The sequence below is a fragment of the Primulina huaijiensis genome, chromosome 17 (assembly GCF_012295235.1).
Source record: "Primulina huaijiensis isolate GDHJ02 chromosome 17, ASM1229523v2, whole genome shotgun sequence".
Classification (NCBI taxonomy): Eukaryota; Viridiplantae; Streptophyta; class Magnoliopsida; order Lamiales; family Gesneriaceae; genus Primulina; species Primulina huaijiensis.
The window spans coordinates 8575032-8589222 of NC_133322.1; the positions used below are offsets into that span (position 1 = coordinate 8575032).

The window sequence follows — 14191 nt, forward strand, 5'->3', positions numbered from 1 at the left end:
AAGATGGTTCTCCACCTCCTTCATCCAATTCTGTCCGACCTCGGGATCGGAGCTTCCATCGAAATTTGGGACTCTTGCTCTTCGGAGAGACTCATAGTGGTACTTAGTCCCATTCTGAGCTGGAGGTGGTGGCGGTGGCGGTGGCTGATTAGCATTAGAGTTCACAAACCCTTGTAGAGTGGTTGCCACAATCGTGGCTATAGCCATCAGATCCACCTGACCGAGGCCAACTACGGGCGGTGGTTGTTGTGCATCCTCGTCGTTGCGATGGTTGTTGCGGTTATTGTAACGAGGGTCGCAGTTGTTTCTTACAGGTTTTCCGTCCATTTCCTACAATATGAAAGTTCTAAGGTTTGTGGCAGAATATTGACCAAATAAAAGAAGCAAAACGATTAAGTAATTCCTCAAAATTTAAATATGAAACCAATGGATAGAAATAAATTTTATTGATTTCTCACAAAAATGCAATACAACTGAACTTCGAAAATGCTAACTGAAATGTAAATGAGACAAGTATTATTACAAAGAACTACTACTAATGGTCTAATCTATGACTTCTCCTAATTCCAAATCCATAAGATCCTCTTCAACTTCTTCTTCTTCTTCTTCTTCTGGATCCTCTTCGGGTTTGTCTTCATGGTTGGCTATTACCGCTTGCAGATGTTCAATATGAACATGCAGTACTGCATTCTGGTCGCTAAGAACTTCAACAATGCTCTGCAACTCATGAATCTGAGCATCAGTCTGCTCACAATACTGATTATGTTGGTGCACGAGTTGGTGATTTTGATCCTTAAGTACTTGGATCTTCTCAACCAAAGTATCACGTAACCCAATTAATTTGCAACAGTATCTTGAGAGGTTTCGAACTCTTCTTGAGCTTTTCTATTCCTCTCTTCTGCCTCCTGCAGATAGTGAGCATAACGTTGAACATCACTCCTCAAGTGCTCTGCTCTACGCTGTAATTCATATTTGTCCAGCTCTAAGCAATAGTTTTGTTCCTCGAGTTTCTCTATCTTCCTCTCTAAGCTCTTAATGTAGCTATTCTGGTCAGCCATATCCTACATCCAAAACATGCGAGTCAAGGTTCAGAAGTGATATCAAGAATATAGGTCAAGTTATAGACAAATGCTGAAATGAACAGAATCAGTACAGCCTATAACATTTAGTAGAAGAAAATAGCTCAAAACCTTTTGATCTTAGAATCACGTGAAAATTTTACTAAAAATCCTTCACAACATGAAATGTACCAAGTTTGGTGCAAAAATACTAAGCCGTTTGGAAATGAAAATTCCTCATAATTTTGAAAAATTAGAAAATTTCACGGAAATAATGATATCACTATCTAAACGAAGGATTTTGGGGTTTGTCGGCGGTACTAGAACAATAGTTTGGTTTTAGGTTAGGTTCTCCTCGTTGCTCGTTGAGACCTTTCCAACGGTAACTTTTATTAGTAAAAATTCCTCCGGGATCAAAAGTTATGGCCGTTTGAAGTTTGCTCGAAAAACAACTCAATTTCCATACCATTTGCAAGGCCTACTGCATGCGCTTGCTGAAATTCACTTCTTACTGAAATTCGGATGCTACTGCAACCAAGTCTGCTGCTTTGCAGCACTGTTAAAATCAGTCTGCTGCATTATGGTCTACTGACCAAGTCTTCTGCATTCAGACCTACTGATTTCCATCTACTGGTTCTGGTTTCAAACTATTGGTTCTTCTGCTACTGATATTCGGTCTACTGGTTTTGGTCTAATGAAAATTTTTTTTCCTACTATTTTCAGACATGTTGCTGAAACACTCAGAACTCTATTACATTCTGCTTTGTTTCCCTTACTGATTTTCCTAACTGTACGTAGTTAGTCTATTTTTTCAGTAGTCTATTAGAAATTATTATTTCTGGTTCCTCCTCCTCAGATTATGAAACATGGTTTTTTTGCTCTGATACCACTTCAATGTCACGCCCCACGGACGAGGTTGGTTGACATCGATGTTGCTCTCAAATTTACATTCGAAAACAACAAGCCTCAGAAGTACAGAATTCAAGAACCAGTCTATTTATTCATAATACGGAATATTACATTGTCTGATACAAACTCAAATGATAATGTTTTACAGTGAAAATGTAAAACCAAATATGAGAATATCTTAACAGATGCAGCGGAATAAACATAACTAAAACTGAGAAAAACAATAGTCTTCTTCACCAGCCCCAGAACTGAATCTGCTCTTCTTTTTCTAGCATTTCTTCAAAGTTCTTATCTGAGATGGGTTTGGTGGGTGAATGATATGGTCGTCACTCAGTAAGAGGGGGCGGGAATAATTTCCTAGTTTTCAAAAAATCATTTTTAACAGAAACAGTAATACAAGTAATGTACAGAAAACACTTACTTTCCGAATAGGAATCAGAATTTAGAATTAACAGATTCAGAACAGAAATCAGAATTAGTAAGCACTGAGCACGATAGTGAATTTCATGGCTAAACTGATATCAGTCCCCTATATGTTCTCTCCTCTAAGGAGTGAGGCCAGAAATCAGAATTCAGAATTCAGAATTGTTTCAGAATATATATTCCTACCATTAGTTCACTAAGTTTTAGTGCTTCAAAAATCAGAGATCGGAAATACATAAAACAGGAATTATCAAACTGATTTCAAGATATTTATACGTAAGCTAACTTACCGTAATTTGTTAGAAATTTCGGTTGAATTCAGGAATCTGTCTGTTCTCGCTACTGGATTTTACAGCTTCGAAAATGAACTCTCTTAGCTCTAATTTCAAGTGATAACTCAAGACTTGTGTAACAACAATTTCAGAGGTTTGAGGGTGATATTTGTAAACAAATTTCTGACTGTTAATTAATGGCCATAATATGTCATTAACAGCCTTTATTCAATGTTAAATATTTCAGTTACAAGTCTAAGCTGAATCAAGAGTTGTCTGTTGGAGTCTCGCTACTGAACTCTTCTGCTGCTTCTAGAATCGTTAGCTTCTGCTGGAATTTTCTATTGCTACTGAAAAATGCTAGCTGCTGGAAACTGAATATTGCTAGCTGCTGCAAAAATGCTAGCTGCTGGAAATTCGGGTTCTCACACAAGTGAAACTGAAATTCCACAAAGATTTAACGCATTTAGATTTAATTAAATTATGAATAATTGGACTGCGGATTTAATAAGTTTCTAACTCAAACAACCATTTAATAATTAAATTGAAGATTTTACATTGATTGTCAAGAATTTAAAACTTAATTGAACTTTAACATTTATCAACATAGTTAGAGGTGGTTGGTATGGTATACCATACTGAAATTTCGAATACCGTATACCGTATCGAAAATATCGGTATGAGAAAAATGATACCGTCGCCTTATCGGATTTTCGGTATGCCGAAAGTCGGCGTTCCGAAAAGTAGGTACGGTATCGTAAAATACCGTCATACCGAAAATATATAAAAAAATCCATTCTCTTGTAATTTCAAGGCCAATGATTACAAATACTTAACAAATCGCTCAAGACAGTCAAAGAGACCAGGAAAGATATATAAAAAACAAATCCATAAAGACAATAATATCAACCGCAACATGTGTCTGGAAATCCAAGACATCAATAAACACCAATAAACTTCACCTGCAACATGTGCGACTTTTTCATCCGCTATCTTGGCAACAATGTCTAAGGTTCTGTGATTTCTGAAGCCTGACATCTTTTCAACAAGTCGAGGGTCAGCATCCAGTCCTATAGCTAGCTGTAAGGTTATGCTATAAAGATAAGACTTCTCAACAGTTTAAATTCTCAATTATGAGTGGAGTTGGTTTACTGAACTTTGATTTGAACTATTCCGACATGATGAGTCCAAACAGAAGTTAAATTTTTTATTTTGGTAAATTGTCGATATATATCGTTTTATACCAAAAAAAATATATTTTTAAATTTATATATATTATTTCGGTATTTCGGTATATACCAAAAAATTCAAATTCCATACCGTACTGAAAATTTCGGTATACTAAAAATTTCGATAAATTCAGTATTTTTTAGTACGGTAACCTCGGTATACCGAAAATTCAGTATTTTTTTCCACCACTAGCCAAGAGATGAGCTCATATACATTTTTTTTTTAAAAAGAGAGATTAAACAAATTAGAATTTATCTGATTACCCTTTGAGGAAAAAATACGGAGAAAAATAACTTAGAGATGATTTAGACAATGCATAGACCATTTGAGCATATCCAATGCATCATTTTTATCCCTAGTATCCCCTTTTGAACCTAATAAAAATCGAATGGAGTGGACCGAAGACACACACTTAGCCCCATTCGTATTCTTTCTAAATCCCACATCAACTACACAGTTCTATGCCATACACTAGTCATCTACTTTAATTTTTAGAGAAATAAACCTCTTTAGTGGTTTAAATTTTTCAATAACTCTCATATGTTGGAAAAAGATAAAAAAATATTGGAAGAGTTTGAAAAAAAATCACGAGAAATGGAAGGCGATTGATGAAAAAATAATATAATGATTGAAGAAAGGAAGAAGAAGGAATGTTGTATGTTGTGGTTATTGAAAAAAAATAAAAGATACTGTTGTTGGGAATAAAAAAAAGATGAAGGAAGATGAAAAAAGCTCAAGGAAGATGAAAAATGACGCGGGAATATGAAAAATATAAGGATGACAGATGAAAGTAGGAGGAAGATGAAGAAATTATATGAATGATGATGAAATTCAATAAGAGGTGGATGATTAGAGAGCGATACATGATTGATTATTTATTTTATCTAATTTTTTATTTCTCTACCTTAATTATAACTGTGAGGCCCATTTACTCTAATGACAATTAATGATCAAACAATAATGGTTTGATATAAATCCGCAGCGGAAAAAGGTTGAAAATACTTTAAAACGGACCTCAGGGCCCAGAAAAATTTCGGCATAACATCCCCGCAAGTAGGACATCCCGAAAACTCAAGCAATAGTTTATATCAAAATATACTCCAACTAGAGTCATTAAAACAAAACCGAAGTTAAACAACCTATAGCCGCACTGGGCAGGACTAAACAGATATTAAAACTTGCCAAATACTAACCAGATCATAAGAATCACATAGTCGACTCATAAAATCACAAAACAACAAAATACCACTACAGATACACGGGGCATCTCCCCGGCAAATAAAGTACAATACAAAACTGAAACAAACTCAAGACATACATATAGACTAACTGGGAGACTCCACTTAACAGAACCAAGCAATCCAACCTCAATCCCGAGCTCCACTTGCGGAATCTCGGCTGATGCTGCAAAACGACTCGGGAGATCTACCATGGTGCCCAATAGCAACCACAACATCCCTCCCAGAAAACAACTGAGGTTAGGATTCTGGTATGAAACAGTTCAACAATAACAACAATAATCATAAATCATGCATAATCATATAATAAAATGTAATATGCAATGCATGAAAGGCTCAACGAATAATCGGGATAACTGGAGCCAACAAAAGATACGATAACAACTGGAATAATGCTCGAGCAACAACATAGGGGAGCTACATCGTCATGCAACTAAACCGCCCTGCAAAGTATGCGAGGTATGCCAAGCTGTGCTGAATAACACCCCTGACTCGGCCTCCATATAGCTGATACGCTATAACATGATGACACAACAGAACGAACTAGATGACACAATCACAGCGCTCACCTCAAAAGGCTGCACTAACCACGAGATTGTTCAATCACATCTACGGTCTCATGTGTATAAGCCTATCAGCCACACAATGATCCCGAGATAAACAACAGTGCCAGATAACAACGGATATCAACATTAGGCTAACAAGAACGATAGGCTCAACATGAATGTCATAACTGTATGCCCGATGCTAAATGCCAATAATATGTCATAATAATAAACATAGACCACAACGAAAGCATTTAACAATTTACAATAGTCAACAAGTCATAAACACGATCCATGTAACACAGAATGACAATTAAACATAATTTATGTTTTATTGTCGTATGTTACCGAGCTGTAACATACCTATACCAACTTGACAATCCAATATAAACTTCACTTCAAGACTCTCGGCCTAAACAAAACCACAATAAGCCGATCACGAAAACTACATTTCACACCAATGTCTGATTTGGCACAAAAGAGCATAAAATTCGTATCTCACTCAATATTAACTCAAATCAATATCCGCCAATTGGAAATGAAAGATACTCAATTATGTAACTTTTTCTAGAAGAAACCATTTCCATAATCCTAATAGATAAATCCCAGAATTATCAAGAAGATGCTACTCCATACGCACTTCGCGGCAGAATTCTGTAATTGAGCAGTTTCGGCAAAATGAGCATAACTATCTCAATTCTTAATGGAATCTAACGAATCTTATATCATTACGAAAAAAACACATAGCTCTACAACTTATAATGGAATCATAAGTTTAGAATCCGATTGCATATATGCCATAATCCTGAATTACAGTAGGTACTCTGCACAGTTCAATTTCGAATCTGGTTTTGACACATTTTCGTAGAAAAATCATAACAAATCTGTTTCTAATCAAAATCCCATGCTTCTAGTGGCAATGAACAAATAACATAAATCACTACAAAGTTTGTTTTGATCATTTCTACAAATGCAAAATAAAAAAATCTCAGCAACCCAAAAACTCTCACCCAAAAACTGGAAGAATTCGCGCAGAAACAGATCACCGGAACAGCAGCTTCGATCTACCCGTATCCTTGCTCAAAATTTGCAATTTTTGTCTTTAATCGAAGCTTAGGATGTTAGGAAGACACCCGTTTAGACCGATTGAGATTTCAACGTCGGATGGAGGAGATGTCGTGATTTTTCCGCAGCCGCTACAGNTAGTAACTCAAACCCATTTATCTCGGTCTAAATTTATTTTGCTCTCGTGTGTTATTTAAACTCTATATGTATTTTATATCGTTAAATTCTCCGATATTCTAAAATACATATTTTTAAAACACTTCTTGAATTTATTTGGCATAAATAATTATTTTAATTTACTACTCAATAATTATTCTAATTATGCCAAATTACCGGATAATTAATTACAGGGTCTTACACTTCTCCACCACTTATAACAAATTTCGTCTTCGAAATTTCTGTTTATACACATAAATCTTACACACAAAACGAAACCAACTATACATTATTAGGAATCAAACAGATATGGATAAGATGCTCTAATATTCTCTTCTGTTTCCCACGTTAATTCTTCTACACCATGCCTTGACCACTGAACACGTACAAGTGGTATAACTTTATTGCGTAAAATTTATCTTTACGATCCAATATACAAATAGGATACTCAGTATACGATTGGATGAATCACATGAGACGGATCGGGCTCATACTTACGCAACATAGAAACATGGAAAACATCGTGGATGCCAGACAATGACTGGGGCAAATCCAAACGATAAACGCAAGTCCCAATACGCTCAACAATCTCGTAGGGGCCAACGAAACGAGGTGACAACTTACCTCTCATGCCAAAACGAACAACACCTCTAAACGGAGAGATACTCAGAAACACAAAATCTCCAACTTGAAATTCTAGAGGTCGACGACGTCTGTTAGCATAACTAGCTTGCCGATCTTGGGTAGCTTTCATTCTCCAACGAATCAACTAGAGTTTATCATGCATTTCTTGAACAATCTCAGGTCCAGTCAACTGCTTCTCACCAAATTCATCCCAACAAAGAGGTGATCGACACCGTCTGCCGTACAAAGTTTCAAAAGGAGCCATACCAATAGTCACTTGGAAACTGTTGTTATATGAAAATTATACTAGTGGTAAAGCTTCCTGCCAACTGTCTTTAAAATCATAACTACGGCTCAAAGCAGATCCTCGAGTGTCTGAATCGTACGCTTTGTCTGACCATCTGTCTGAGGATGGTACGCAGTACTCATCGCAAGTCGTGTACCAATTTTTTTTTGAAAACTAGTCCAAAACTTTGATGTGAATCTAGGGTCATGATCTGAGACTATTGCAACTGGAATTCCATGAAGTCTCACAACATTTTTAATATACAGACGAGACATCTTCTTGTACGAATACGTCCTCTCATACGGAATAAAGTGTGCTGATTTAGATAATCTGTCGACAAGCATCCAAATGGCATCGAAATGACGATAAGTATGTGGCAAATGCGTGACAAAATCCATAGCCACGTGCTCCTAGTTCCACTGAGGAACCTCAAGACTATGCATTAATCCTCCAGGTCTCATTCGTTCTGCTTTGACTTGCTGACATATCATACAACGAGACACAAACTCAGCCACATCCTTTTTCATATTCTTCCACCAAAACTGAGGCCGTAGAATATGATACATTTTCCTGCCTCCTGGGTGGATACAATATCGAGTACAATGCGCTTATTTAAGGATTGTTGTACGCAATTCAGGAATATCTGGGACAACCAACCTTACATTCAACCGAAGAGAATCATCTAAGTGAATTGAGAAACCAGATTGGTGCCCTTGAGATACTAACTCATAAGATTTCAGAATTCGATCATCAGTTTTCTGAGCTGACTTTACAATCTGAATCAACTCCGGCTCAACAGAAATCTGAGATACACAAACAGCAATACCTTGGATTTGAAAATCCAACCCAGAAGTGCAAATATCCTCTCGTAACTTAGAAACACGAATCGAGGATAAATTAACATCAACAATCTTACGACTCAAAGCATCGGCAATGTCATTCATTTTTCTCGGATGATACTGGATCTCGCAATCATAATCTTTCAAAAGATCCATCCAACGTCTCTGTCTCATATTCAGATCTGACTGAGGGAACAGATACTTTAAGATTCTGTGATCAGAATAGATTACAAATTGCTCCCCAAACAAATAATGTCTCCAAATCTTGAGAGCAAAAATGGTAGCAGCCAATTCCAAGTCATGAACAAGATACTTAGACTCATGCGGTTTCAACCGACGAGAACTATAGGCCACAACTCTGTCATGCTGCATCAGTACACAACCTAATCCTCAATTTGATGCGTCGGTACAAACAACGAATCCATCAGAACCACTTGGAATGGTAAGAACTGGTGCAGAAGTCAATTTCTTCTTCAACTCTACAAAACTTGACTCACATTCATCAGACCAAATGAATCTCTGATTTTTCTAAGTCAGTCTAGTGATAGGTCTAGCAATATTTGAGAAATTTTCGATAAATCTCCTGTAATAACAAGCTAAACCCATGAAACTACGAATCTCTGGCACATTGGTCGGTCGTGCCTAGTTCAGGACTGCTTCCACTTTACTTGGATCGACAGAAATACCATGTTGAGATATGACATGGCCCAGAAACACAACTTTATCTAACCGAAACTCACACTTGGATAGCTTGGCATACAACTGCTTCTTTTGAAGAATTCGAAGAATTATCCTCAAGTGTTTGGCATGCTCTTCCTCGGACTTGGAATAAACAAGAAAATCATCGATGAATACAATCACAAAACAATCAAGATATTTATGAAATACTCAATTCATCAAGTCCATAAACACAGAAGGAGAATTGGTCAAACCAAAAGGCATAACCACAAAATTCAATGTGTCCGTATCTCATGCGAAAAGCTGTTTTCCGCACATCTTCTTGTCTAACTCGCAGTTGATGGTACCCAGAACGGAGATCAATCTTAGAATACACCAAAGAACCTTGCAACTGATCAAATAAGTCATCAATCATAGGGAGTGGATAGTTATTCTTGATAGTAAACTTATTCAGTTGCCGATAATCAATACACATCCGTATCGTACCATCTTTCTTCTTGACAAATATAATCGGTGCACCCCACGGTGAAGAACTCGGGCGAATATAACCATTACTCAACAAATTCTGTAATTGTTCTTTCAGTTCTTTTAGCTCAATAGGAGCTAAACGATATGGTGCTCGAGATATGGGTTAAGTTCCTAGCATTAATTTGATACTGAATTCAACTTCTCGTTTTGGTGGAAAACCACGAATCTCTTCTGGAAACACATCAGGAAACTCACGGACTACAGGAAAATCAGAAATCCATCGCTCATCTTGCAATAGATCAACAGCATAAACCAGAAAACCTTCATGACCAGAATCTAGCAATCGATTCATCTCAATGGCAGAAATTAGAGGAATCTTTGCTTGAGAACCACGACCATAGAAATTCCATTTAGGAGAAAAGCTAGGCCTGAAAGGAACTATTCCTCGATAACAGTCGACAGTGGCACGATTTGCAGTCAAAACATCCATACCAACGATACAATCAAAGTCATGTATAGGTAGGACTATGAGATTCAGATACAGAACAATTTCATCGTGAAACAAAACCGCATTGAACAGCACATTATCAGTGATAATCATTTTGCCCATCGGAGTAGCAACAGATAGAATGGAATTCATACTAGTGGTGCGAAGATCATGTGAAACAACGAATGCATGAGAAACAAAGGAATGAGATGCTCCAGTATCAAATAACACTCGTGCTATAAAACCACATAAAATACAGTTACAGTTAATGACAGTACCTGGAGCTGCCTGAGCCTCATCCTCAGTCAAGGCAAATACATGAACAGATGACTGATCTGTTGACCACCTTGTCCTCTGGACTGATGTGAAGGGCGACTAGGCTGGTGGGAAGACTGAGATGCTGCTGGAAATCTATTACTTTGAGCTCCACTACCTGCCTGGGCTGATTTCCCCGTCTTACTGGGACAAACTCTAGCAAAATGCCCCGGCCGACCCCAAACATTACAACCCCCTTGAACTCCCACGCACTGATTACTGGAATGCTTGCCTCCACAATGAGCACAGTAAGGTCCACTATAACGATATCCACCACGGTTCCCTGAACTCCCTGAATTCGAAGAACTAGAACCAGGCTTCTTAAATTTTTTTCCACGTGGACGAAGAGATGCAGAACCAGATTGATTGAACTGTTGCCTTCCCGAATGATGATTTTGGGTAGTCACTCGATTGCCACTCCTCTTAAGACTAGCTTCAACTCTTTTTGCTATTTCCACTGCTTCTAGATAATTCAGTGGCTTACCGGTATAAACAAAAGGGTGCAGATGATCGTTCAATCTTTCAATGAAACTTTCAACAACCGCAACCTGACTTGGAGCTACATGAGGAACATATCTTAGCATAGCATAAAAAAGTATCCGCATAATCTGCAAATGACATATCGCCCTGCTTCAAGTTATGAAACTCCGAAGCCTTAGAACTGTAAAATGATGGAGGACAATAACTTTCCTTAAACTTCAGCTTGAATATATCCCACGATGGAGCAATCCTTTGAGCATCAAAGGTCATCAATGTAGTAGACCACCACATTTTGGAACGATCTTTTAACTGATGCACAGCTAATCTCAATCGACGCTCTGAAGGATACTCGATCAAATCAAACAATTCTTCAATCTCAGAAATCCATTGTTCTGCTTTCTCGGCTCCGTCCGAACCACTGAATCGAGGTGGATGCATAGAGTGAAAACGGGCAACTAACTCATCCATCCTAAGCTGGTCTAGATGATCAGCAGCTTGCTCAATAAAATTATCATCAACAACATGGACAAGAGGTCGACCAAGTCCATGACCTCAACCTCGAGCTAGAGGAATCTCATCAACAGGAATTTCTCCACCTCCCTCCATTCTATACGATAAAACACCGAAACAATTAGACTGGAAGTAAACAAATCATATAATCACGTAAAAATGTTGTCAAGTAGCATACACAGGCGCAACAACCATTTTAGTGCCAAGACTCAAATGTCCTAGACTCTAGTTCGAGCGTATCCCAGTTTACGCTCTGATACCAAGATGTGAGGCCCATTTACTCTAATGATAATTAATGATCAAACAATAATGATTTGATATAAATCCGCAGCGGAAAAAGGTTTAAAATCCTTTAAAACGGACCTCAGGGCCCAGAAACATTTCGGCATGACCTCCCCGCAAGTAGGACATCCCGAAAACTCAAGCAACAGTTTATATCCAAATATACTCCAACTAGAGTCATTAAAACAAAACCGAAGTTCAACAACCTATAGCCGCACTGGCCAGGACTAAATATAAATTAAAAATTACCAAATACTCATCAGATCATAAGAATCACATAGTCGACTCATAAAATCACAAAACAACCAAATACCACTACAGATACATGAGGCATCTCCCTGGCAAATAAAGTACAATACAAAACTGAAACAAACTCAAGACATACATATAGACTAACTGGGAGACTCCACTAAACAAAACCAAGCAATCCAACCTCAATCCCGAGCTCCACTGGTGGAACCTCGGCCTGATGTTGCAAAACGACTCGGGAGATCTACCATGGTGCCCAATAGCAACCACAGCAGCCCCCCCAAGAAAACAACTGAGGTTAGGATTCTGGTATGAAACAGTTTAACAATAACAACAATAATCATAACTCATGCATAATCATATAATAAAATGTAATATGCAATGCATGAAAGGCTCGACGAATAATCGGGATAACAGGAGCCAACAAACGGTACGATAATGTAGTGCCCAAAATCAGTACACGTAAATTCCATGCATTTATTTAATTATTAAATAATTTATTTAAATTTAAAATGAGTTTTAGCCATACATAATTTATTTAAATGCATTATTTAAAAATATTTATGTTTGGGTGATGCACGTTAAATGTTTTTCGAGTTTCATGTTCCGGCGATTGGTCGAGGCGGGATCGAGGAAAGACCCGCGACGACTTTTGGCGAAAATTTTTAATGCGGTATTTTATTATTATTATTTTTTAGTTAAGGACGGGGCATTTTAATTAATTTATGAAGTGTTAGTCTTTTAAAGCTTACTTTATTTATTAAGTGATTTTAAGATTTTAAAAACCTTTAAAGGTTTAATGCTTGCGCTTTTTATTTTAATTAGGGGATTATATTTAAAGATTAGTAGGGAGACTATTTTAATTAATTTGTTAATTGAGTTAACATTTTAATTAGTATGTTGTTTAGCATGGTTAATGGCTTAATTAAGCAAAATCATCCCCTAACTATTTCGAAACTCACGCACACACACCTACACACACACACTTACACGGCCAAAACACACAACACACACTACACATTGTTATTTTTAGATTTTGAAAGAAAAACCTAGGGTTCCTATTCCACAGAGCAGCCGCCCTTTCCTCTATAATTTCCAGCAAGAATTTCGTTGGTTTTCTTCAAAAAAAATCGAGCCAAGTCGTCCGGGATCGTCTCTCGCACCATCTCCGCTTTTGTAGAACCCGTAACTTAGACTACGTATAAGTCATGCATAATTCTAGTATTTAAATTAAAATGATTTTNCCCTTAGTATCTAGACTAGTCATTGCCAACTCATCACCCTTTTGACCCATTCTTTGTTGAGTTAGCATACTAATCTTTTTAATTCTTTATCCACCTTAATTAATTAATTAGTGAGCATTATCCTAGTCTAGAAAACATGAGTATTCGGCCACCTCACCCCAACAAGCACCAACAAATCATTTGATATCAAACAAGAATTCAAATTTCAAAAAGAGTAGACTTGGTCTTGATATTTTCTCCCTATATTTGGCACCCATTCTCCTCACCCTCTTAACCACCATTCCCCCTCCATAAGTCTCGAAATCCAGAGTGTTTGAGGAGAGAAAAATTGTGGCTAGCACTTGAGAAAACTAGAGAGAAAATTTAGTAGAAGAAAAGGAAAGAAAACGCTCCACCTCCTCCGCGCCGGATCGTCTCGTTCTTTTCGTTTTTCTTTCAAACGAAACCAGGCACGCACATATTTTTCCTTGACTCTTCAATCAAGTCATACTATCATTATTATTCTGTTTCATGATCATCCTTTCATGTAAAAACCGAAACACATCAAGAATTTTCAGAAAAATAAACATGCAGATTTCGGCCCCTCCATTTCAAGCTTCACGGTTTCTCTTGTTTTGTTGTTTCAGGTGGATGGTTCGACTCCAGGCTCACTAGGCGACATTTAGACATGTATTAAGATGCATTAAGACCATATTGGTACATTCAAACAAGCACCATGCATGATAGAATCCGAAATTGACAGCAACTCCCCATGCGTGTCCATATGAGTTTCGAAAATTCAGTTTGCTGCCAAAGGGAAAGGTTCTTGATCATGGCTGCCCTAGGGGCCTATA

General features: G+C 37.4%; 1 protein-coding gene and 1 long non-coding RNA gene across 3 annotated transcripts in view; both read right to left on the reverse strand.

The window, feature by feature from the left end:
* Positions 1-11127: 11127 nt before the first annotated feature.
* Positions 11128-11541, reverse strand: LOC140962588 (uncharacterized). The gene has a single exon (XM_073421542.1). The coding sequence runs from the start codon at positions 11539-11541 to the stop codon at positions 11128-11130; it is 414 nt and encodes a 137-aa protein (XP_073277643.1).
* Positions 11542-12062: 521 nt separating this feature from the next.
* The window catches only part of LOC140962517 (uncharacterized), a 22968-nt gene continuing 20839 nt past the window's right edge, over positions 12063-14191 (reverse strand). For both annotated transcript variants that reach the window (XR_012172564.1, XR_012172563.1), the window contains one exon: positions 12063-12358. This is a non-coding gene — a long non-coding RNA (uncharacterized lncRNA). The remainder of the gene's footprint in view (positions 12359-14191) is intronic.

Bases quoted from the DNA above. Each gene is read 5' to 3' on its own strand.
- LOC140962588 (XM_073421542.1), bottom strand. From the start codon at position 11,541: ATGGATGAGTTAGTTGCCCGTTTTCACTCTATGCATCCACCTCGATTC.